The 25,475-nt window shown below is 39.5% G+C and overlaps 4 protein-coding genes across 5 annotated transcripts; 1 reads left to right on the top strand and 3 right to left on the bottom strand.

Moving 5' to 3' along the window:
• Nucleotides 1-1,214: 1,214 nt before the first annotated feature.
• On the bottom strand, nt 1,215-4,735 carry pomk (protein O-mannose kinase). Its single transcript, XM_046863293.1, has 3 exons — nt 4,572-4,735; nt 2,255-2,535; nt 1,215-2,145 (listed from the first exon to the last, which is right to left on the bottom strand). Exons 2-3 carry the CDS (start codon nt 2,519-2,521, stop codon nt 1,381-1,383), a joined length of 1,032 nt encoding a protein of 343 aa, XP_046719249.1. The 5' UTR covers nt 2,522-2,535; nt 4,572-4,735; the 3' UTR covers nt 1,215-1,380.
• Nucleotides 3,914-7,271, top strand: grxcr1b (glutaredoxin and cysteine rich domain containing 1 b). 2 transcript variants are annotated; one of them, XM_046863302.1, is made up of 3 exons: nt 3,914-4,398; nt 5,148-5,568; nt 6,380-7,271. In XM_046863302.1, the coding sequence occupies exons 2-3, from the start codon at nt 5,167-5,169 to the stop codon at nt 6,422-6,424; spliced, it is 447 nt and encodes a 148-aa protein (XP_046719258.1). In that variant the 5' UTR covers nt 3,914-4,398; nt 5,148-5,166; the 3' UTR covers nt 6,425-7,271. The 2 variants fall into 2 exon arrangements, with proteins under 2 accessions (XP_046719258.1, XP_046719263.1); XM_046863307.1 differs by lacking the exon at nt 3,914-4,398 and having other exon boundaries at nt 4,844-5,568.
• A 579-nt stretch (nt 7,272-7,850) lies between these two features.
• zgc:123321 (Protein YIPF5-like) lies at nt 7,851-9,558 on the bottom strand. Its single transcript, XM_046877703.1, has 6 exons — nt 9,485-9,558; nt 9,207-9,326; nt 8,961-9,100; nt 8,681-8,826; nt 8,354-8,535; nt 7,851-8,176 (listed from the first exon to the last, which is right to left on the bottom strand). The coding sequence occupies exons 2-6, from the start codon at nt 9,323-9,325 to the stop codon at nt 8,014-8,016; spliced, it is 750 nt and encodes a 249-aa protein (XP_046733659.1). The 5' UTR covers nt 9,326; nt 9,485-9,558; the 3' UTR covers nt 7,851-8,013.
• A 2,592-nt stretch (nt 9,559-12,150) lies between these two features.
• alms1 (ALMS1 centrosome and basal body associated protein) lies at nt 12,151-23,743 on the bottom strand. The gene is given in 19 exon segments (XM_046876518.1): nt 12,151-12,509; nt 12,621-12,720; nt 13,044-13,113; nt 13,204-13,360; nt 13,502-13,749; nt 13,852-14,067; nt 14,297-14,414; nt 14,639-15,543; nt 15,636-15,761; nt 16,441-16,560; nt 16,684-17,554; nt 17,797-17,897; nt 17,999-18,491; nt 18,494-18,996; nt 19,426-19,585; nt 19,726-21,616; nt 21,700-21,814; nt 21,951-22,133; nt 23,626-23,743. Coding segments are annotated over 18 exon segments (6,279 nt in total). The 5' UTR covers nt 21,991-22,133; nt 23,626-23,743; the 3' UTR covers nt 12,151-12,464.
• Between the last annotated feature and the right edge of the window lie 1,732 nt (nt 23,744-25,475).

Raw genomic sequence — 25,475 nt, 5'->3', positions numbered from 1 at the left:
ATTGTCCTGTTGAAAAATAAATGATGGTCCAACTAAACGCAAACCGGATGGAATAGCATGCCGCTGCAAGATGCTGTGGTAGCCATGCTGGTTCAGTATGCCTTCAATTTTGAATAAATCCCCAACAGTGTCACCAGCAAAGCACCCCCAACACCATCACACCTCCTCCTCCATGCTTCACGGTGGGAACCAGGCATGTAGAGTCCATCCGTTCACCTTTTCTGCGTCGCACAAAGACACGGTGGTTGGAACCAAAGATCTCAAATTTGGACTCATCAGACCAAAGCACAGATTTCCACTGGTCTAATTTCCATTCCTTGTGTTCTTTAGCCCAAACAAGTCTCTTCTGCTTGTTGCCTTTCTTTAGCAGTGGTTTCCTAGCAGATATTCTACCATGAAGGCCTGATTCACACAGTCTCCTCTTAACAGTTGTTGTAGAGATGTGTCTGCTGCTAATGATGGCCACTCGTTTTTCTGTACTTAGCTGCTTTTTTCTTGCCATAATACAAATTCTAACAGTCTATTCAGTAGGACTATCAGCTGTGTATCCACCTGACTTCTGCACAACACAACTGATGGTCCCAACCCCATTTATAAGGCAAGAAATCACACCTATTAAACCTGACAGGGCACACCTGTGAAGTGAAAACCATTTCAGGTGACTACCTCTTGAAGCTCATCAAGAGAATGCCAAGAGTGTGCAAAGCAGTAATCAAAGTAAAAGGTGGCTACTTTGAAGAACCTACAATATGACATATTTTTAGTTGTTTCACAATTTTTTGTTATGTATATAATTCCATGTGTTAATTCATAGTTTTGATGCCTTCAGTGTGAATCTACAATTTTCATAGTCATGAAAATAAAGAAAAATCTTTGAATGAGAAGGTGTGTCCAAACTTTTGGTCTGTACTGTATATACATATATATATATATATATATATATATATATATATATATATATATATATACACACATATATATATACACATATATATATATATATATATATATATATATATATATATATATATATATATATATATATACATATATATATATATATATATACATATATATACACACACACAAAATGTTATGAATAAATAATTATTATAAATAATTGTTCTATATTATTTAATATAGTGTGAGGTGTAAAGAAAAAACAAAAAAATCTATAATTATAAATAAAAAAAAAAAAAAAATATATGTCAGTATACTAAAACATGTTTTAACTTTATTAAATGTGTAAATTTTTTTTAAACAAAAGATGCACAAAAATGTGAACATATTTTATTGCCTATTGTCCTGACTGATGCTCACCACTTTCACTGTCTCTCGCCTCCTATTTGTGCCAAACACACAAACTGAATTATATGAAATTCACAGCATGTCTCTGACACTTTCTGTGTGGCTTTCCTTCATGCTGTCATAAACAGAACGATAAACACTGAGGACCTCATGCGCTGATGGACGTAGCTTAGGATCCTGCCTCTTACATGCTGCATGGATCTCAAAGAGGTGCAAGTGGATAACATCGCTCCCCGGGACATGACTCAGCAGAGCATGGGTCACATCTGGAATCTTCCAGATGTCTGACTTTTCATTGTAGCCTGGCATGAGGTCATCTGAGAAAGACACCTCACCATAAGGCCACCGCTGCTCAGGAGCAACGAACTCACCCATCAGTTCACGATTGCCACACTTTATGCCCTGACCCCGAGGGTCCACCAACGGCAAAGCATCCAGATCATTTGCCAAAAGTCGCAGGTCAGAGGTCAGCAAGAATTGACTGAGTGTTTTGTGCAGGTCATTCGAGTCACACATGACACGGGTACCCCCTGGGCTGTTATGCAAAAACACCAGAAAGACAACATAGTCCAGCGCCAACCGCAAGCGCACATGCCACGTGTCCTGAGAGCGGTAACGATCCTTAGCAAGAGTAGAATCAAGTGTCAGGGCTGATCCCAAAGGGTGGTACTCGGTAACAAATACTCCATCTTCTTCACACACACCCACAAGTGCTACCACACGCACACTCTGCAAGGAACGTAGCATGGACAGCCCATGAAGAAAATCAGCTTTATACTGCTCTGAGGATAAGGCACACAGTGCTACTTTTTGCCCCTGCCACTCTGAAAGGTAGACCTGCAACACAAACACAACTTGTTAAATCTTACAGATAGCAGGGTGGCAGGAACAGTAGAAACATTGCATCATGTCACCAAAACTCCTATAAGGTTTAAAATATCTATACCTGCTTTACAGCTCCTTGTCCAATCAGTCTGAGGCGACGGATATTAGCACGGATTTCAGGACACTGCAACCACGGAGTGCAGTTTTTCATAGTGCCCACTTTAAAATAGCCTGGTGAGCAGTGCATGTGTGTTGAAGATGGGGATGTGTCCTCGTATAGAGCATCCAGGTAAACATAAAGAAGGACGTTGGCACAGAACAGAGCGATGAGGCATGAAACTACTGCAGGCACCCCAAACTTCGGACTACTTCTAACCCTCTGAGCCATGGTGGCATCTTATCCTGTGGGCCAGAAAAGAAAACTAAATTTTCTTCATTTACAAGGACTAACAAGATCCAGACAAGAACTTCATTTTTACAAATTAAATCCATTTTTAAAGATATAGGCAAAACAAGAATGCTGCCTTAGTATGAAAGATTCTACATCAAAATCTTGGACTCACTCTAAATAATATAACAATCAATATGACTGTGTAGTCAGAGTTCTGTATTAATACATGTGATTATGGAGCACACTTTTTGTACATCTATAATATTATAGAGACACATGCTTACTACATATTTACCTATGCACACCCTCATTCATATAATTCATAAAAAAAATAATTTAAATATGAGCAGCTTTGGTTAAACTCACACCAAACATCAGAATGGAAAAAATCTGTGATGTCATTGATTTTGAACATGGCATGATGCTTTGTGCCAGACAAGCTGGTCTGATTATTTCTCTACCTGTCAATCACTTTGGGCTCATGATCATTTTAATAGATATCAATTAATGTTTGACTCATTAATATCATTCTTCTAATAGATTGGTGTGCTAAGAGTAACAGAGTCTTTTCACATAAACTGAGTTGATTAAGCAAAGAGTCTTTGACAAAAATTATTATAGAAACATTATAGTACTTTGGATATTTAAGTACATTTAAAGGCAAATATGTCTGTAATTTTACACAAGTGAAAGTTTAAAAGGGAGCACTTTTACTGGAGTAATATTTTAGAGTGCATCTATACTTTAACTCAAGTACATGGTTCGTGTCCACCGCTGATCAACGGAGAATGCACAGACTGGTCAAAGCTGAGGAAAAAACTAGAGTATAACCATTCTGTACATTTGTAGTGAACAGAAAAGCATCCCAGCAATGATCTTGGTACTGTATCACATGTATTAATTCTTTTAGGTTTTCAAACTGATGCATGAAGCAATGTATTAAATGCATAAAACAAAGTACATCACTAAAGCAGAGCTTCTCATCAACACCTGTCCAAAAAGAAATGCAGGTGTTCTTTACTTTCAAATAGGGGTCAGATATGAAGCATCTAGCACAAAGAAAGAACCTTCATTAACATGGGAACATTTTGGGTGCTTGTGCAATGTTGTTGTTCATTTATTTATTTATTCATTCATTCATTCATTCATCTCCATTTCGGATGGTAAAATTCACTAATTCGGATTGGTGCATTGGCATAAAAGTTAACGATTTAATGCATGGTTTGTAACATATTTGCATTTGTAAAAAACTATTTACTGATGTGTAATTGTTAGTAAACGCAATATACTTTCATAATTTAGAAAGTGACCAACAATTTGTGACCAATATTTTATATGTAGATTGATTTCATCTTGCTAAACCGTTTCTCAAGCGCATTCTCTCAGCACCACTGCTACGTGAATATGACATCACAACACTAGAGATCGAGGTGTGTTCTGAGAGTCACATTAAATATAGATTAACATGGCAGAGGTAGAGCTGTGTCCTCCTAGAGACAGAATAGGAAAAGAAAGATCTGATTATTAATCTTTTTTCTTTTCTTTTTTTGCACTACAAAGGCCTGTTTGTGAAAAGGTAATGGTTGAAGTGGGTGGTATTGGTCTGAAATTCTTCCAGAGCAACATTTCACTCTAAAGAAACAATAGGACTGGGTGATATGACAATGCATATTTTTATGGACATGTATGTAATTTCACCCCTGCTTAAGCCTTGTGGTCACGTGATCTAAACATGGCGGCCACTATGGCAGGCTACTCACAGTGTGAAGAATAAACTGGCTTATTAATAGTCTACTCATGTCATCTGATCTGATTCTTCATGACATGTCAATGTACATTCATAGGACCTGGAAAGCAGGACGTATTTGTTTATGGTAATTGCTAAGTAACCATTTAACAGAACTGTGCGAAGTTCTTTGTTTTTATGGCACTGATGTCTTATCACGAAATGTCAATGTTAAAGATCCATTTCCTTCTGCAATTGAATTATTACATGTCACAATCGTGTGTAATAATAGTATTAGAAAGGCGAAATTCTCGCGCTTACCACACTTTGCTAAATCGTACGCATTCCCACATCCAGCAAGTTCTACAATGCTCTAGCGAGCATGATGCTGAGAAAACCACACCAGTAAAGTGTTAAAACCCGATGAACCTTCTCTCTATGAGGTTTTAAGTGATTTCGGGTTGACTTATTCGATGCCAATGATATGAGACATTTAAACAGAAGGTGAACTCGCTCCTGCCATCTACAGGCGTGTAGATGTACTGCGCTCCCATAGAACAGTTATTAAATTGGATTCATGCCAATCCTTTTCTGCTCGTGATGAAACATGAATAAGTTCGGGTAGGAGAGCAGGCGTCGTTTTTTCTGTATTGCAGGTGGAAAATAAGATGTTAGATGAAACTTTTAAGCAGTATTCATTTAGTCGCGATTATGATTTTCTTTATGCAGATCATTTTTTATTCATTGGCGCCCGCGCGTTTGTTTTCCACGTCTCCATGGAACGGCTTCATATAATATTAACTCGTTAGGCGTCAATTTGACACCCGGACACTGTTATTTATTTGAACATCAGGGCAGGAGCTTTAAGTTGACACCACTGGCTGTTATATGATGTAGGGCGGTGGAGAACTGAGTGATGGAGACGACGAGGCGCGCGAAGGAGAGCCAAGCGGAGCGGCGCGTGCGCTTCCGGGTGGCGTCGGCGCGCAGCGGCAGGGTGCTGCGGGAAGTGTTCCGGGAGGACGAGGACGGGACCGAAGACTCGGCGGATTCGGACACAGCCGCCGCCGCTGCCTGCGCGGAGGTCGAGCGCGCCTTGTCCCCCGCCGTGAGCGAGGCGAACGGGCATCTGATCGGTCTGGCGAGCAACGGTGTCGGCGATCCGGACGATCTGCTGGTGTACGCGAGCGCGGCGCACGAGCAGCTCTTCAGTCGCACGCGCGTGAACATCTTCAGCAAGAACGGCACGGTCCGAGGCGTGAGGGACAAAGTGAGCGCCGGCCAAGTCCTCTTCAACAATCTCTCCAAACTCTACGGGGTGAGTCAAGATACCAGGGTCAAAGTTTAGGATTGCAGTCCTAAATGCTGCGCGGAGTCACGCGCATGACGCACTGCACGCGCTGCAGCATTAGAAACTTATTATTATCAGTCAAGTGCAATAATTTTAACATGCATTTAAAATCTAGAAATGCTAAAGGAAACAGATAGGATTAATACTTACCAATGGAGAAGATTCAATGTAACCAAAGACATAGTATGCACTAGGAATGTAGCCTAAACAATGCTTGTGTGTGTGTGTGTGTGTGTGTGTGTGTGTGTGTGTGTGTGTGTGTGTGTGTGTGTGTTTGTGTTGAGAGTATATTTACATTTAGCGCCTTTGGCAGGCGCCCTTATTATCTCGTTCATACAACTGAGCAGTTGAGGGTTAAGGGCCTTGCTCAAGGGCCCAGCAGTAGCAGCTTAGTGGAGGTGGGATGTGAACTCATCCTCTAATTAGAGTCCAACATGAGCAACCCCTTCCCAAGAGTAATTGTATTTACATACTTCAGTGGTCTATTTTTTTATGAAAAAACCTGGATGTTATTTTGTCAGAACTAAAGAACGTACAGATGGCAGGTATGTTTTGGTGGTCAAATTCTTAGCTCTTTCAATCATTCATACACATCCAAAATGTGAACTTTTCTTTTGCCTTAATCCATTAGTTTCTGCTTTATTATTATCTGTGAATAATATTCTTCTAGCAAATGTCCTGGTGAGGTTTGGGTAGGATTATATACAGACCTCTGCTTTGAAGGGTGCATCCAACATTATATTTATAATGATCAATATTGTGTGTTTTCCCTTAATAGGCCAAAAACACTATGTCTGTGAAGAAGCTGCCTGTAGGAGTTTAAAGCAGTGCACGGCATCACATCTGGACAGTGGGGTTGCATGAGGAGCCTCAGTACATAAAAACCTTAACATCACATGGACTCCTTCAGTCACTTTCCATTAGTTTTAGGGGACTTCATTTTGGAACTGAAATGTTAAATGCTGTGATCTTTCTTGTCTAAAACAAGGAAACAAAGAGTCAATTAGATGTTTTTGCAGTAAAATAATTTTATAAAGGAAATTCTGAGGTTTAGGGTAATGCAGTATGCTCAGACTTTTTGGTTTCATTAGGAACTCTGGCTGCAGGACATTCTGGATTAGATGGATCTTGTTTATGGTCTGACTGGATCCTCCAAACAACAAGGCATTAGACCGTGCTCTGGTATACACCATGTGTTTAGACATGGCATAGTTTTGTAGTGTGATCATTCTTTTGCAGTTACTCAAGTACATATGTATAAATGTTTCTTGCATTTGGAATTAAACTGCTGTAGGGGATGTTTCATCTCTGAAATACTTTTTTTTTTTCAGGATGATGAAATGGTTCCTAAATGATGGCTATTTTATATTTCATTTGATCCTCATTTCTTAATGTCTATTTATTTAATATTAGTTTGACCATGTAAATAGGCCCTTTATATAAATGTAAACCTTGTGTGTGTGTTTATTATTATAACAGAGATGAGGAAAATGATGGTCATTTTTTAGTTTTGTATGTTAATGAATTGCATGAGTTGTAAAGTATTGTAACTTGAATTTCAGGATTTTGTTCACATTCCATTTTTGCTTAAATACATTTTCTTCACTCATTTTTTATAGAATTATCAGAACATTTTTGACACAGTATAATCAAAGAGCTTGTTTCATTAAAACCTGACCAACAAACAAAAAAGGTGCAACTGCTTTTCCTTAACACATTTTTATGAGTACAAAAGTGAATGTTTACTACACCTCCTTGAGGAACTTTGCAAGGTTACACACCTTCTGCACCTCCTCCACATGTACAAGCTAAATTATGCACAAGATCAGAAGGTCACGCATATCGTTTGCCCCTTAATTATTTATAAGTGAGATAGAGAGAAAGATAGAGTGAGAGAGGTAGAGCAAGACAGAGAGCAAGAAAGAGAGCAGATCTGTTTGGAGATTATCTCACATAACTGCAGTTTAAGTTCATGAGCTACCTGACTAGGTCTAACAGATGTCTGTGTAACCCTGACTAAAAGTTAAAGTGCAGTAAAAGATCATGTGTTCAGGAGAAGGTAAGTATACATGAACTTGAACATGAAAATTTAAGTTTTGTTACAAATGCATCATATAGAATATTATCATAATATATTTCAATCACATGGATATGGTGATCATGTTTATTTTGTGTGTTACATAAGCAGTAATAATAATACAGTAATAATAGTGCAGTCAAAGCCTCAAGATGTCAGATGACTTAAGACCTATGTTATACTGTAGATGTATAACATCATTCTTTTTACCAAATTTTTAAAAAATTATGATGAATCCCCACTTGTTTTTTTTTTCCAAACACAATTCAAGAAACTTAGTTCGTGAGCCATTTTAAACTGGGTTTCAGATGTGTCAAAACGTTTTATTTGGATAATCAAAAGATAGTGAGAAGGGCAAAAACTCCATAAAGCAGTGTGCATGGATACGCCACCAGCAGCTGCTGTCCACCCATATCCAGAGTAGAAGTAAAGATTTTAGAAGCTGATAGACTGCACCAGCCAATCACAAACAAGGCCAGCAGTGTGCCCAAAACCCCTCTGCACACACACACACAAAATAATAATTTACATACTAATCACGATTTCTAATAAATAAATCAACTCAATGTGATTTCTTTCTGATGTGTGAATTAAACGGTTTTAGAAAATACAGAACTACAGGCACTGAGTTACATTTATGACAATGAATATGTGATTGTGGTTGTAGATACTCACTGTAAGGAATAAAAAATAGCAAAGGCAGAGAGAGCCACCATGGGCAGCAGGCAGTATCCTAATACACTAGCCACACATCCATAGGATATTGTGTATACACTCATTAAATTCAGCAGAATGTACATTCCTGCACAACTGAGGGCACTGATACCATACACATAACCAAAATGTACTTTTCCTGCCTGTAAAGAGAAGCAAATGACCAAGGGTTAATAAAGCACTGTGATAATACCCTTTAATTACACTCATAATAAAGTAAATCTCCGTAATAAAATAACTGTTAGTAATTCATTAAATGATATGAAATGTCTAGGAAATTATTTATACCATCAAAAGGGTGGCTCCTAAAGCAATACAGAAAACGACAGGACCAGTTAAGTCTGTCTCATTCATTATGCTGCCATCTGCTGGCTTCATCGGGTTCAGCACAGTCAGAGTCTTCTGCCAGATGTGATCAAAGTTAATGCCCAACTCTAATGAGACACATGCACAATAATTTCCTTTGTTCATCACTTCACTTTCTAGCCATTTCTCCCTTATATCAAATAATGTAATTCCAAAACGGTGTTATTCCAGGAAATTGTATTTGAACATGTGTGTGCATTACCCTCTAACAGTGGAGGTTCTTCCTCAAAGGAGTCAGTGTGCTCATTAGCCCCAGGAATAGCTGAAGGCTGAAACATCTGCTCAGAGTAAGGTGGATCGGTTAATGGGGCATAGGCATCTGATGTAGGAGAAGTACAATCTCTGCCAAGGACAAAATGAACAGTTGGTCATAAGTACAAAACATAACAAAAAACGTAAAAATTAGTTCATACATTTTCAGCAAAGTCAATAACAGGAATACTCTTACACGTCTTGGAAATGTGGACTGGTGTATGCTGGGTCATAGCCACATGCGTCTTGGGCCTGATCATTAATGTAATATTCAGACTGGTAGAAGTCTTGATCAAACTGCCTGAACTCCCCCATTCTACACAGCAACACAACACAAAAGAAGACTGCGGTGGGAATCTAAAGACTAGTACCAATCTACAACCAAATAACTACCAACACAATATGAAACTTTAAACCTACAGTACAATAATCTTCTTATAAAGCCTACATGATATCAATATCTGATTTGTATACCTTTAAACACTCCAGTAGAAAAGGCCTGTTCCGAGTGGTATATCGGTAAGGGTCTGCCTTCTGCCTTAAACAGCTGTTAGCTGTTTGTAATATGTATTTGGAGAGTTATTTATAGACAACTATATTTGCACAGAAGGACACAGACTGCTTTAAGAACACAGACAGTACCAAAGGAAAATGCAAGTAATTAAAGCTTTAATGATTTGTACAGCAAACCTTTTATAACTATATAAGCAGAATTGGCAAACTGGCATTACTACAGTATGGCATTATGATACTTTGGATAGATGTAGTTTGGTAAGAAGAAAGAAAAAAATTCTGAAAAATTCACTTTAAACCTCTTTAGCAATGACATTATAACAGATAAGATCATTTGGAGAGAGTTCCAACTTATTAACTCTGTATATGGCTTATTAATACAATAGTTTATGTCCACCTATTTGACTGGACAAGTGTTGTTACAAAAGTGCAATTATTTAGCATAAACACATTTGGATATTTCAACATGCTTCTCAGTGTTCGCTGTGCAACAATCCCACTGAAACTGTTACTACAGTACTGTTATTGACATTATTATGGACATGATATCTGCATGTCTGTGATCACCTGCAGAACATGTGCTTGTTGCTGAGCTATATATCAGAACTGTTTCAGTTCAGTAAAACTCCATTTGTCCTTGTGCAATCCTGCTTAAATATGGAATACTGTATACATTTGTAAATGTTATAGACCCATCACCAAAGCTACCATTTAATGAAAGCTGTGCTGAGACAAGACTGAGTGCTTCTTTTGGGATCTTAAGACAAAGTATTACTTACATTTACCATTAAAAGAACTGGTTACTGATCATATTAGAGGATGCAAATACAAAATTCTTACTCATAATTTTAACTAATGGAATGGTAGTTTACTATTGGACATGCCATAGTGATATATCTTAAAGTTCTGACCACATTATTGTGCTTTTAAGTAATAATTTAAAACTGACTGTTACTGTTCCTAAGCTATTGTGTACAGAATTTTCTTTAACAACTGCAACCACTTGTTAAAACCTTTTAGTTTCTATGATTGAGGTCAAATGGAAACACCTAACTGAACTTTTATTGAAGCATAAAATTGCTAATTGGCCTACAGCTCAGGAAATTTTGAAGGTGATTAAGCCAAATATTAAATCATTTTTTGGGGTGCAGCAATCAGCTGATAATCCACTTCTGAAAAAAAATAAAAGCTTGTGATTACAGCAAGTCAACAAGACTATTGTTTGAGGGGACCAGATTGCCAAAAAGATCTTCTCACCAGGAAAACGGAATGCACCGAGGTAGAATACACGAGTTCGAAATCAGATTAAAGCTTTTAGGACCAAATAGCTGTAACTTCAGTCATAGCACAAACAGCTAAGCAGACTGCATCCAACTGTGTGAAGCTGAGAAGGAACTGTGACTGTAGGGACATTTGAGTTCTTCCACTGGCAAAACATACACTGATAAACCTTACTATGTGCACAGCAGCATTGTATTGCTGGAACATGTTTGAGACCCTTAAATCCAGTGAAGGGAAATCTTAAACCTACAGCTTACAAAGGTATCCTTTAATATTGTATGCTTTCAACATTGCAGCCAACAATTTAGAAAGTAATACATACGTATGGTTGTTTTAGCCATTTAGTGAATCTAGGAATTTTTTTGTGTTGTAGTCTACCTTCATTCATTGTACTGCCTCATTTCTGCGTGCTTTTAAAATATCCATCAAATTGTAATGCACGTGTTCATAATTGAATCTTAATCATACATGTTAAATCAGAAATTACATAACATAAATGTTGTGTGTAACAATTTTTAGTCATTGAATGAGGTGTTTTCAGGCCAGTCATCCATCCAACAGCTCAGAACCAATGAACATCAAATATCAACTTTAATGGTAGATTTTTGGTCCACACCCCTACCCTTCACTTCTTACACATTCGTGAGTAAACTTTATTTAGATGCTATTTGCAAAATTTTTGTCAAATAAAAAAAATTACATCTATTTGGTAGAATCATAAGACTACATATGGGAGAAGAGCTGGAAAAGGTGGAGGAGTTCAGGTACCTGGGGTCAACAGTGCAAAGTAATGGAGAGTGTGTTAGAGAAGTAAAGAAAAGAGTGCAGGCAGGGTGGAGTGGGTGGAGAAAAATGACAGGAGTGATTTGTGATAGTAGGGTATCTGCAAGAATGAAAGGGAAAGTTTATAGGACTGTGGTGATGTATGGATTAGAGACAGTGGCATTGAGTAAAAGACAGAAGGTGGAGCTGTAGGTAGCAGAGCTGAAGATGTTGAGGTTTTCATTGGGAGTGACGAGGATGGACAGGATTAGAAATGAGTTTATTAGAGTGACAGCGCATGTAGGATGTTTTGGAGACAAGGTGAGGGAGGCGAGATTGAGATGGTTTGGACATGTGCAAAGGAGGGACATGTATTATATTGGTAGAAGAATGCTGAGAATGGAGCCACCAGGTAGGAGGAAAAGAGGAAGGCCAAGGAGGAGGTTCATGGATGTGGTGAGGGGAGACATGCAGGTAGTTGGTGTGAAAGAGGCAGATGTAGAGGACAGGGTGGTATGGAGACGGATGATCTGCTGTGGCGACCCCTAATGGGAGCAGCCGAAAGAAGAAGAAGAAGATAAGACTACATATATGAACTTCTTTATTCAAAGGAAAACAGTGATAATACATTTTTGGAAAGAATTATGGTACTGAGCACCATTTATAAATTAATATAAAAATACTACAAAACATTATTAAAATATTTAAACTAATAATTTAAAATATAATTAATTTGGTTACTATTATCACATCTTAAAATATCTGCTCTATTCATTTGATCACATGTACAACACCAACACCCACTCAAATAAACACACAAACACAAACACACACAAAGAAGAAAACTGGCTCCATCCATGAACTGGCAATCAGCTCTTAGTCCCAAAGTTTCTTCAAACTACTGCCAAGGTGCTCTTCTTCCTAGCACATGGTTGGTGATTTTCTGTAAGAGATGGGGTCTGTTAGGTTTATATTTCACATGTCTGAATTAGTAACCACATTAGGTGTGGTTAAATGAAAACCATCTTCTGTGAGTAAACTTTTTTTTTTTTACCTTGTTAAATAGCTGAGCATTAAGGCGGTAAGTGTAGTACTCTGCTTTCCTTTTTTCTTCCTCTTTCCTCTTCTGAACCTCTGGGAGTTGAGCATAGATCCTAATGGGTTAAACACAAACATGAGCTCATGCTTTCAGATTCTCTTTATAAAAAAAATCTAAAATTAATCTTTTTACTTTTGATTTCACAATGGAACTGAATTGGTTAAGCAAAACACTTTTCCCCAAAAGATAATCATTTCTCTATCTGGACTTCTCACTCTCACAATCCTACCTGCTGAATCTTTCCGTCTTGCCTATTCTCTGAGCATGTACTCCACTGACAGCATGATGAATACAGCACACACACGAATCATCAATTACTAATTCTGTGTTTTATAGTGGTGTGTTGTAAAAGTCTCATGTTAGTGGGCAGGATCTTACCGCTTAGATCTCTGAATCATCTCACTTATTGGAATAACTCGCTTAGAAAGAAGAGGTGGAGGAGCTGGTGCTGGCAGAAAGTAAAAAGATCAAAATATTTATAAAACAATCAGGCTACAATAATGCTGTTTAAGATCTGGCTGTTTGGGATTAAACTAACCTTTTGGCTGCTGCAGAGTTGATGGGCGGTTAAAAAGCTCCTCTCTTTCTTTGTTGAAGACGGCTTGTATCTTTCGTTCCTCAGCCAGCAGGCACAGCCTTTTCATCCGCTCCCGAGAACGGGACACAAACTCTGGTCGATGCAACTCCAGTGCCTCCTGCGAAATTAGCATTCACACAAAGACAACTTTTAACAACACATCAATAGGCATAAAAAAAAAAAACAAAGCACACTAACAAAATAACCATAACTAATTAAAAGAAAAAAACATATTTCATTCCACTTAAAAGTAACTAACCTGCAGGGTGAGACGAACCAAGGCAGGGCTTTTTCTGCTGTAATTATTCTCTGGATGTGTTTTTTGTTCAGGGGGCTTCCCTTTTTCCACTTGAATGTGCCGTTCTCTAAGAGGCGCTCTCCATGGCTGAGTTCTGGTGTGGGGCTCAAACCATGCTTGACTTTCAGACTGCCCTGCGTCTGTTTGGGGTTTATTCTCCTTTCGTGCATCCCACTTTAGGTCATCAGCAGGTACAAACCATGACAAACCTTATAAAAGAGAACCAAAAAAAAAAAAACCAACAACAATGAAGGAGGACCCATGTGAAAGGAAAACACCTCAACTTGCCATTCCCTACCTCACAAACTTACCATTTGGGTAGCAGGTCTGTTTCTTGAGCATGTGTCTCCTCAGATCTGATTGGGTTTGAACAGCAGATGTACTGGGAGCCCTTGGCTTATTGGTCTTTACCTCACTACAAGCTCCTGAAGATGCCCTGGTGACTTTGGCACTACTTGGAGATGGAAATGTAGTGCCTACATCCCGTGTGTCTCGACGGGTGCCATTAACTACAATCTCCAAATCACCTGGCAACAAAGGATTCTTATAATATGCATAATTGTAAAATAAATAAATAAATAAATAAATAAATAACTTAATCTCTTCAATTTCATTTCTACTACTATCTATTCATGCAGGTGTGCACTCCCCCAAACCCAACACTACATTATGTAAAATCATTCCTCTCACAAATTACTCATATTCTTTTTAATTATATACATTTAGTAAACCCAGGCCAATGTTAGGAGGACATACCAGCTTGTATGCTTCTGCTGACCAGTTTGACCTTTGCCATCTTAGAACTAGTGTTGCACCCAGTGCTTCTTTGGGAGCGTTGGGTACAAGTGCTTGAAGATGATAATGTGTCTGAAGCCTAACGGGAAATGCAAAAACACACCATGCAGAAGAATGCAGATAATGTGGTTATTGATCTTGACAATATCTAAGATTAGGCTAGTGCAAGTTATCGCATACAATATTTTGCAGACTTACAATGACACCAAAATTACACCAGAAACATGCCACAGAGTAAAAATCTAGGACGAGTATCATTTCACAAACAATTTTTAAAATAACATTCCTAATATTAAATCTTACCATGGAATCATCGGTGGCAACAGAAACGAGATGGCTTTCAGAGCCACTGCTGTCATGTCCTCTTTTCTGTTTCTTAATGTTGTTATGAAGTTTCAATAGGACATCACTAGGCTTTAGTGCCTGACTTCCAGCCACTACTTCTCTCCCACTGCTAACTCTGTCTGGTCCGAAAGCTCTGATCAAGCGTGGTGTGTCGATGGTAGACTGGCAGCTGCTCGTCTCCACAGAAACACTGGCAGATTCGTCTCTTTCGGCAGGAAAGCGATAATTTTGGTTTCGCAACTTTTCCTCCACTGCGGTCTGGTTGGTACTTAAAGGCTTCATTTCCCATGCTGTTTTTGGAGCATTTTTCTCTTTTCCATATTTGGCAGTATGTTTTTTTGGAAGTGTTCTCCTTGGCTCAGTCTCTCTTCTCCTACTCTTGCTTTTCTCCACTGTACTGTGTCCCTGTTTAGGTTTGTGTGGAGGGGAGGAGCTTTGTAGGAGGCGAGACAGGCGTTCCAGTCTCTCCAGCAGTGATATTTCTACGTCGCTCCTGGTTTGAGTCTCCTGAAAGCTGTATCGCTCATTGAAACGATGCCAAAGTTGGTCCAGAGAGTTGCCAATCTCTGCACCAATGTTATGAACCATCTGGTCCTGCTCCTTCTCCCTAATGGCCTTAGAAAGTAAAGGTAGACTTTCTGTTCCTAAGTTATGATGTTGAGCACTGCAGTTAATATGTTGTTCAGCTGTACTGATGTTAGCCTCCATGTGCAGGGGGATAAACACTTCCTCCTCCTCCTCCTCTATATGCTCAGGCACTTGTTTATTCTCAGGGAAAACAGACTTTCTGTAACCAGTAAGCTGACCGGGAGGACCAGTATTGCCAATTTGGTTGTAAACGCCATTTCCAGACAGATTCGATGCTGTTGATGAAAAACATGTAAGAAAAGAATCCTTTCATTTTTGTATTCTTACTGGTATATATCTTAAATGACCTCCTACACATGCAACTCACCTCGTTTCATTTTGGCCCTCTTGCTGTAAATACCCTCCTTATGTTTTGGTGTAACGTAGTTGTCCACAAGCTCTCTGGATCCCAAAACCTCAGGGGTGAACTGAGGGGGCACAGCGTCATCAGAACCTATATATTATATATGAAAAAATGAGGAGAGTCCAAGTTTAAATAAACAGAGGCTGTTATAATAAAATAGCGAGATGAATTAGTGAGGACTGTTCCACAAACTGCTTCACGTCTGCATGTGATGTGCACAGCCTTACTGGGTTCGTCTTTCTCTCAAACAAAGAATACCATGAATAATGCAGCTTTCCAAGAGGGAGGTGCATTAGTGTGTGTAACAATAGGAGCTTGAGACAAAATGAAAACGAAAGGCAAGAAGGTACAAACAAGTAGTAAATGAGAGAAGTATGAATGAGGGTCTGTAAGATGTGTCAATGCTCTAGATCTTATAGATTTAGGACTGGTTATTATTATAACACCCAAATATTGTACACTCTTATGAGGTCATAGTGGTATGTAGGAATTCATGGTCCACATTTTACCTTGTTTTTTTTTTTTTTTTATATAAAGGTGTTACATATATTTGATAACGGATTATAGACATGTAGAATGTCTCCTGATACAAACTGTGTACTGTCACAGCAGCCCCATAAACCCTGTAAATGAACTATAAAACCATAATCCTTACTCAATCTTTCACTAGCAGCACAGTTTTAAAACAATTCCTATTTTTAAAATAATGTAAAAAAATAAAAATAAAAATGCCCCTATAATCTCTGTTCAAAATGTCTCTTTTTTGTACCTGGGTGGGAGCTCTCCACTGCAGAATCAGAGTGATTAGGGGAGAACTCACGGACAGTCTGTGCCATGTAGAAGAGCTCTGAACTGCCATGAGGTTTGTAAGGCAATAAAGTTGAATTTGCTGCAGGAAGCATACAAAAATGAGTTACAATGTAATAATGTGTCCAACTGTATCTCAGATTAAAAAAAAAAAAAAAAACACAAAAACCCCAGTAAAACCATATTTTAATATCTTGCTACTTACCAGCAGTACTAACAAAAAAAGGCATATTTGGAGCAGCCTGTCTATTTTCCTTGTGTCTGGAGGTCATCTGTGAATTTCCATGAACCACTCCTATGTTCTGGTACTGGTCTGCATTTCTGTCTTTGCTTAAATTGGTCTCAGTGGCTATAGAGACTTGTTGCTGTTTATTGGTATTGGAGACTGGGACTTCTCTTGAGGAATAGGGACCATTTGAGTGATGTGTTGGAGATCCAGTCACCAGCTCTCCAGAATCGCTGACAGGAGTGTCAGGTCTTTGGGTGGTGTTTTGCTGTAATTTCACTGAAGGTGTGGGTTGACTATTGGGGTGAGGTTTATAACCAATGACTGAACCCGACTCCAAGCCTGGGGTGAACTCTCGTGTTCCTCTGATGACAGTGTGAGCTGCCTCTGTGACTGGTAAGGTTTTGTTTTTCTCATTTTCTGCATGCACATCTTCCCCTCTTAATTCTTTTTCCTTTTCCGCTGTCCCGTTCCCAACTTCAGACTTCGTTGATCTATTTGTCATTTTAGTCTGTAGCTTCCATACATCAGAAGACCTCGGGGTTGGGTACGAGTTGCTTTCTAGCACATTGTCATTGTGTACAGCATGGCCGTTGTTTATGTAGAGGTGCTGACTCGAATGAGGCGAGTGTGTGTGTTGAAGGTCACGCCTCTCCTTGATAGGAATCTGACTTACTCCATCTTCCACTGGTGTGTGCAGTGGAACACTGGAGTCGAGTGGAATCCGACTGAGTCTCTGCAGCTGCTCAGAGAGGCGATCTTCTGCACTGCGCACTGCTGCAAAACCTACAGCAGGCTGAGGTACAGTGCCAGCACTGGACTGGGAACTGCTTTCTGAAGCTGAACTCGACTGAGACATAAGTAAAGTAGTGATCAGGCTTTCAGAAGTTATGTGTAAGTAAACATTAGTAAAGACAGAAAGATGATAAAACATTAATACTTTAAATTCTTATGTACAAAATGCATTCAACTCAATCAGCAGGTCACAAATCACAAAAAAACATTTTTTTAAATGCAACTCATCTGACATGACTAATAAAAAAAAAAAATTAGTGATTTTTGTTTCTCTACATCTGGTGGGTTGTGCATTACCTTAGTGTGTAGCAGGAGATCTCTTTTAATCTCCTCGATTCTCCTTCTGTCCTCTGAATTAAGTTCACACTTGCCACCAGAGACCTTGTTAATGAGCCACTCTTTGTAGACAGAATTGACACATAACCAAAAATGTTTTGCTATATTATTTGAAAACATGGAATTTGCCGTTCCTAGTAATTAAATTAAATTCAGTGTTTACCTCTTGCTCGGCTCTCATCAGGATCAGCAGTACTTGAGCGGCTGGTAACAACAGAGACAGACGACTCGCTCTGAAGAAGCTTAGCGACCCTAGAAGCCAGTGAATGCTCACTGCTGGCATCACTTAAAACACCTTTTTCTGCCTCTGTTTGACTGTGGGTGAGACTTATTTCAGATGAACTGATGGCTACATTTTCTGTATGGTCCAAGCTTTGCTGCTCGCCATCTGATGTTGAAGCGTTTCCCTGTGTAATCGACACGGTCACTGGACCTGCCCTGTCTGGGTCTGCTGCACTGCATCCCTCAGGCTCTGCTCTCCGTGGAGCCACACGGAAGTCACGTGACTTCAGATTTTCCTCCTTGCCCTGAGAGGGTGTTGAGGCCCTTTGCTCATGTGAGCCAAATTTGTGGACATCTCTAGAGGCCCAGATGAGGATGACGAGCTCTCCTTTAGGGCGGAGTCTGAGGAAGAGCGAGCTAGTACCAAAGAAACCTTTCTATCAACTGACAAAAATGAATCATCATTATATGCTTGTGTGTTCTGCCTGAGTGACAAAAAAGAGGTATCACTCTCAGGGTAACAGTGTGAGCCAGGGGAGGAGGTGACAGAAAAATGACTAGACACCAGGCTTTCTGCATGGCCGAGCAAACGCCTGATCTCCTGCAAGGTTCCAGAACCAACCAGAGATGAGTCTCCCTCTTTAACACCTTCCCAAGTCCCAGGAGCAGGTGCAGGTGTAGAATCCAGGCTCACCTGAGCTGGCAGGCCATAACTGCCCTCTCGCTGAGAAGTGTCAACTTCTTGAGAAACACTGTATGGTGGTGTATGGGGCTGAGATAAAGTGCTTTGTTGGAAGTGTGCCTTTCTTATACTGCCTGAACTAGATGGTCTGGTTGGCTGCACAATAGACTTTGGAATAAACAACTGTGTTAAAGAGGCATTGGATTCTGCAGAAAGCACACTGGAACTGGAGAATGTCTCTTTCTGAAGGCTGTCAGCTGTATATAAAAAATAGATACATACGTTCGAAACAATCATCAAAACAACCCAGAGGTGACAAAAATGCTTTAGAACTAAAACAGATGGTAATCATAATAAATTCTTCAGTAAAATAAAAGCATGTGCATAAAGCATTAAAGAATTGAAAGGAAAACTATGAATGGCCTAATTTAAATATACCTGAATGAATTACTACTAATCATTTATAATCATCAGAATTATACATTAATAGTAGGAATTATACAAACAAGCCACCTTAAAATGTATGGCCTTTAAAACAAACATATTAAGAGTTTATAATAAGAACAGCTAATAACAAAGACAAAGGGGTCAAGCTAGCCTAAACTTTTACAATACACAAAAAGAAAATGAGTGAGCAAAACAAATTGTTTTAAAAAATCAAAAAACCAAACAAAAAAAAGAATTACCATCAGATGGTTGTATGCTCTTGGTGGGTGATCCTACTGAGCCTTTAATAGTACACAAATCAGTAGGAGAAAATTCGGGCTCTCTGATTGGTCCACGGCGTGTAAAGGGATTCAAGATCGTTGAAGGTGACTGATCAATTCCCAAATTGTGAAGGTAAAGCTGCAGGAAAGTTATTTGTTAATTACACATATATATTTAATATATATAAAAAAAAAAAAAAAAAGAAAGGTGAATCCATTTTTATTCAAAGATCTATTTATAATAAGTATATGGTCATATCATGATTTGGTTTTACTTACAGGGATTCTATCTTCGATATTAAACTCAGAGGGATGAGGAGGGGATCCAGGTCTGGAGGTCCAGTACGGTGCATAGTTGTCCACTTCAAGACTTACAACAGAGGAGGCACCTATGGATGCCTGAAAGCTTTGCTCAAGATGGTACCCAGCTGGAAAACTGGAAACCGTGTTGCTCCTGTTGGAATTTGTGTTCATGCCACTGTACTGATCTAGATTCAGCAAAGCAGGGTTCTTTAATGGACTGGTTCCAGGTTCTTTAGCTGGCTGCTGGTTATTTGTTTCACTCAAGGACTGTAATGATTCAGCTGCAGTGGATTTGACACATGGAGAGATGGTATCAGTATGTTCAAGGGGAAGCTGATTTACATGTTGTTGCAGTTCATCTTGCTGGATAGGGGTGATCACTGTTCCAAGAGATGACTGGGAATGAGAATGTGTAAATGGTGATGGTGAAATTGATCTTACAGCTCCACCTGCCTCTTCCACATCTACACTAGGCAGCAAACCACTGCCTGTCTGTGTGGGTAGAGTGTTGTTACTGGCACTAAATGCTGAGGCTGTCTTTTTGGGTTGTTGCTGACTTTGTTGTTTTTCTGCCTCAGACACAGAGTCCTGTTCATTCCTCTTAAAAGGTACACCACCATTTAAACCGTGGAGAGACAAACTGTCATAAAATGACCCGCTGGAACTCTGATTGGCCTTCCAAGCATCAACCTTCTGTACATAACTGAGACTGGGGAGAGAATGGACTCTTCCTGCAGACAGCTTAGTCTCCTGGTCTTTGAGCTGTTTGTTAGATGTGGGCATGAGTGTGGTTAGGGTAGGTTGATTAAGGGGTGTATCCTCACAGGTGGCAACAGGCACATCCAATACCAGGGAAGGGGTTTCTTGACTATGAGGTGTTTCACGTGGAAGGTATGACTCTGTATGAGCATCTCCTGGGTCCAAAGAAGTAGCAAGTGCAGCTCCAGCACCACTTGGATGACTTGAGGTACTTAGAGTTAATGGTGGTATGTCGTCTGGTTTAGGGCTGTGTTGGGTTGATGTAGCCACGGTGTCTTGATGGGAATATACTGGAGAGAGTTTGGCTGGGGCTGGTGCTCCTCTATAGAAGAGTACTGAAGGTGTGGACTGAAACACAGGCTGAGAGGTCAAAAAGGAACCATCTGTGGCTTTATATCTACCTGAGCTCCAAAGTTCTCTCTGTAGCCCTGCCCCATGTACACCACCTTCACTAGTGGGAGTTATATTGTGTCCAGTTGAAGTGTTATTGTTCTCAGTTTGATCTCGACCTCCTAGTATGGATAATAATGAATCACCATGTATCTGATGCTGCTTGAGGTGAAGGTCAGTGGTGTCAAGTGTTTGCTTGCTTGTGGCACGAACTGTAATATTTGAGATGGCAGACAAATTGGAGGAAAGTGAGACGCTCTTCCTTTGCGGCATTAAAAAAGAAGAGCCAGCTTGTGGCTGCTCTCTACTTTCAGAAGGTCTAAACTGAGATTCCTTTTTAGGAAAACATGCAGGATCGTCTTTCAGGACAAGAAAGGATTGTTTAGGATAGTCTGTTGAGCTTAGGGCAGCATCTGTCTGACTGAGAACAATCTCAGTGGAAGAGGGGACTGCACTCCTACTTGCTACACCAAGATCCATTTCTAGGTGCTGATAATGATTGTGCGTTGCCTGGTAATTGCTACTAGGTGACAGGCTGTGCTGTGATAGTGAGCAGCAGCTACTAACATCCTCAATAATTGCAGACATCACACCTAAATGATGTTGTGATAGTGAGGCCTGGTCATGGGATCTGTTTAATGGGTCAGCCTCTCCATCCACAATTAGGCGTGACATCTGAGGGCACCTCTCCGAAGCAGCGGACACATCAGGAGATCCTCTTAACACACAACACAAAACGTTTAGCAGACCTCCAGAGCCCAAAGTACACATTTATCTGAGTTAGTCTTTTAATCATCATACCTCAAGGGAAGAAATTCTAAATCTGTCTGATGGAGGAGTGTGGACTCTGAAGGCAGGAAAGTCTTTCCTAGAGGAATTAACGTCAGTGCAGGCGATAAACAGCTATCCTGCTGTTCTGCTCAGATGAAGGAGAATAAAAAATTCAACAATTGTGCTTGACATAGAAAAATGTATAATGCAAAATTACATGCAATTTCATCTCTAGATATTTCTCATTACTGATTTGGAGGTGATTATACTTGTGTTGTTACCTAGTTGTAAAGATTCAAATCTCTCAGCTGCTTGCTTCATAGTTGAGTCTCCTATTACAGCTGATTGTCCTTCAGAGTTAAGTGTTATCCTTGTAGACCATCATCTTCCACCAAGCCTGATGTTTGTCCCAGAAACTGACTAGGATCCTCTTCAACAGGGAGCTGGTGCCATGACTCCATCTCCTACACACAGGAAGATTTGAAACAATCAAATTCTGTAACCAGGCACTGGTCACCAAATAACCAATCATTATTAATAAGAAAACATAAAAAGTTATATTTATAATCATAAATATATATTTGTAATACTATGTCTACGAACTAGCATGGAAATGAAATATCAAATATATGTTGTACTTTCAGCAAAGGCATAATGTGTAAAACAACAAAGTTGTGTAGAATGTGCAGACAAATAAATATACACGAAAAATAAAAAATATTTAAAAACAATATTACACTAAAATTTCTTCTGCTTTGTCTATAATTCTTCATGCACAACTCTAAAACCTGATGGAGTTTGCACAAAACTTGTCTTGCACTGTTTGCAGACGATGCACTTCATGTGGCTAGAACAATAACTTAGCTCTGGGTTCTTGTAGCTCTATGTTGTTTTATGTAGCACCAACGTTCTGGAGAAATGTTGTCTCCTTTCACTGTGTACTGAGTCAGCTATATATGGTTGAAATGACAATAAAAGCTTCTTGACTTGACTTGTCTTGACTAATGGAAAACGTTGCCAGTAAATCCTTCTACTGGGAACAACTTTGATACAACACGCAGAATTTGCAAAGCCAACAACATTGTGGCAGATCACAAACCCCTTACACACACTCGTCACTCTCCTCCCTCCTGGGAATAGGTATCAAGCCATTCAGCTCCTTAATACAAAGGAACTGAACTGGCACACCCACCAACACATTCAACACACACAAATAAACAAACTCATTAAACAGTTTTGCACAGATTGTTGCACTAACCCAAGAGCTGCACTCAGATCTGTCTACAATAAAACAAATAGGATGAAAACTCACGCTAAATGTGCACGATAAATGTGTTAATCATGATATTTAGGACACACAAAATAACAGGTAAACACATTCATCTTCAGAGATCTCCGATGTGCCCATTTATAGATAAAGCACAAACTCTCCACACTCCTAAGTGTTTCCACATCCGAAGCATGTTATGTATGATCTCAGGATCCCAGGCTCTCAGGCTCCCAGGCTTGCCTAGATAACTAGATCTGTAGATCATTTTCGCCGAGAATAAGATCTCCAGATCCCCACACTGAGGAAAGCAGCCTCCCAACATACACACAGCTAGCTATGTACGAGCTAACGTAAGCACAACTCCTGTTGCTTATTGGTTCATCTTTGTTTTCTGAACACAAGTCCCCACTGCACAATCAAGCAACCAAATCAAGCTGGTTAAAGAGCAAGCCAATAAAACAATATTTTCTTTATAAGCCTGCATGAAGTCGGCTGAGCCTGGCTATGTTCTTGGTGCTAATGTTCTTGGTGCTAATGTAACTAAGCTAGCTCACTATGTTTATTGACTGGTTGTGCAGCTGGCGGGAAATGACTGACAAACAACGACTACTAGATGGTTGTAAATAATAAATAATAAAAAAAAACTTTACGCTTTTCTTCATATCGTGGCGATTACACAAACTCACTCTGTTAGCACCTGCTCCATCTTCGCTTTCTCCAAACGTCTCCATTGTTGATTGTGGTTCTGTGACTTGTTTCTATGTGAATAACTGACATTTTCTGCGCATGCGCAAACCGAAGGACCATTCACACGTTCAAACTCAAGAAAAGACGCGCGCGCGCACACAAACTTTATCCAGGCTGGTGGAGGTGGTTAAATGGTGTGGGAAATATTTGGTCAGGAAATTTTGGTCCCATATTTCCATTACATTAATCAATTATAATTTAAATACCACCGTCTACTTGAGCACTGACTATGTCCTGTCGCTACATCAAACATGATGTAGCATGCCACAAAGCAAAAGTCGTCTCAAACTCGTGTCATGAACAAGTTTTTTTCCTTCCCACTTGCTCACTTGCTCAGTCCAGTAGAAATCCTGTGGGATCTGGCAGAACTGGGCATATACACCTGAAATAATCTTAGCATGGACCAGAGGATTAAGTGAGGCATTAACCAGCATTTGTGTTTAAAATGTGCTTTAAAATGTGCTTTAATGTCTTATTTGTTTAACTTTTAAAATGCACACCAGAGGTGGTACTTCCTGCAACAAATGAAGTTCAACCTACCGACAGAAAATGTGAATGTATGGTGTATGGTGCATTTCTACACCTCCATCATTGAGTCCATACTTAACCTTCTCCATCACCATCTGGTACACTGCTGCCATTGCCAAAGACAAAGGCAGACTGCAGCATGTCATCCACTTTGCAATCTTCCACCTCTACAGGACCCTGAAGTGGTCAGCTAGGTTTGAGGCTGACCCCTCTCACCCTGGATGCAGACATTTTGATTCATTCCCTGCTTATAACCTGTATAACCTGGACTTAACACTTAACACACACTCATTACTCATCTCAGCCCATTCCACCATCATTTATTTATTTATTATTATTTATACTTTACCATATTATACCGTATACATGCTGTCTTTTGCACCTTTGACTGTTTCTTATTATACTATACTGTTATTATACTATACTGTTTACATGCTGTCTTTTGCACCTCTTGATTGCTGATGTTTTTTTGCACTACATTGTGTCTGTTTGTATTCACTCCCGGGTATAGTTTTTACAGTTCTGGTCGCAGAGTACTGTATATTTAGAGTATACAGTAGGTTTACTAGTAGGCGCTATCTCAGGTTTTGTGTCTTGTCTTGTGTTGTCTTGTATTGTCTGTCTGCACTGTTTTTCGTCTGCACTGTTTGCACTAGGTTGCACTCGATGCACTTTATGTAGCTTGTATTGGGTTGTAGCTCTATGTTGTTGTTTAATGTAGCACCAGGGTTCCGGAGTCTTGTTTTTACTGTGTACTGTGTACCACTGTGTATAGTAGAAATGACAATAAAGCCTTTTGAGTTGACTTGACTTGACTTGACTTGACTTGACTTGACTTGCTGGCAGGAGAACCTAACCCCACAAAAACTGCTTCTTTTTATCATCAACGGACCTCATAAATGACACCAAGGAGACACCATTGTGTCTGTTCTGCCTTTACAGATAATAGATTCTAGTTGTAAACCTCACACTGTCATCATATGCATTACATTGACAAAGATTATCATATTGCAAACCCTGCACCCTGGATATATTTGGGAAATATTATTATTTGCTCTGCCTCATTTTACAGACCCTGCACAAACTGTATAGTAAGTCTTTATTTATGACTTTATCATTTGATTTTCTAGTTTTAGAGGGTTTTTTATAGCACTACCACACCATGACAAATTCCATGTACATGCCACCCATGATACTTGGCAATAAAGATGATTCTGATTCTGAATACTCCTCCTACTCCTTCTTTATTTACTATTACTAC

Source organism: Silurus meridionalis, chromosome 2 (assembly GCF_014805685.1).
Source record: "Silurus meridionalis isolate SWU-2019-XX chromosome 2, ASM1480568v1, whole genome shotgun sequence".
Classification (NCBI taxonomy): domain Eukaryota; kingdom Metazoa; phylum Chordata; class Actinopteri; order Siluriformes; family Siluridae; genus Silurus; species Silurus meridionalis.
This window is presented reverse-complemented; position numbering and strand designations above follow the sequence as displayed.

Coding starts and splice junctions, on each gene's coding strand:
- pomk (XM_046863293.1), bottom strand. CDS start 2,521: ATGGCTCAGAGGGTTAGAAGTAGTCCGAAGTTTGGGGTGCCTGCAGTA. Junction 2,146..2,254: donor GACAAGGAGCTGTAAAGCAG/GTATAGATATTT, acceptor TTTGTGTTGCAG/GTCTACCTTTCAGAGTGGCA.
- grxcr1b (XM_046863302.1), top strand. CDS start 5,167: ATGGAGACGACGAGGCGCGCGAAGGAGAGCCAAGCGGAGCGGCGCGTG. Junction 5,569..6,379: donor ATCTCTCCAAACTCTACGGG/GTGAGTCAAGAT, acceptor TTCCCTTAATAG/GCCAAAAACACTATGTCTGT.
- zgc:123321 (XM_046877703.1), bottom strand. CDS start 9,325: ATGGGGGAGTTCAGGCAGTTTGATCAAGACTTCTACCAGTCTGAATAT. Junction 8,536..8,680: donor TAGGAGCCACCCTTTTGATG/GTATAAATAATT, acceptor TTCTCTTTACAG/GCAGGAAAAGTACATTTTGG. Junction 8,177..8,353: donor GCTATTTTTTATTCCTTACA/GTGAGTATCTAC, acceptor GTGTGTGTGCAG/AGGGGTTTTGGGCACACTGC.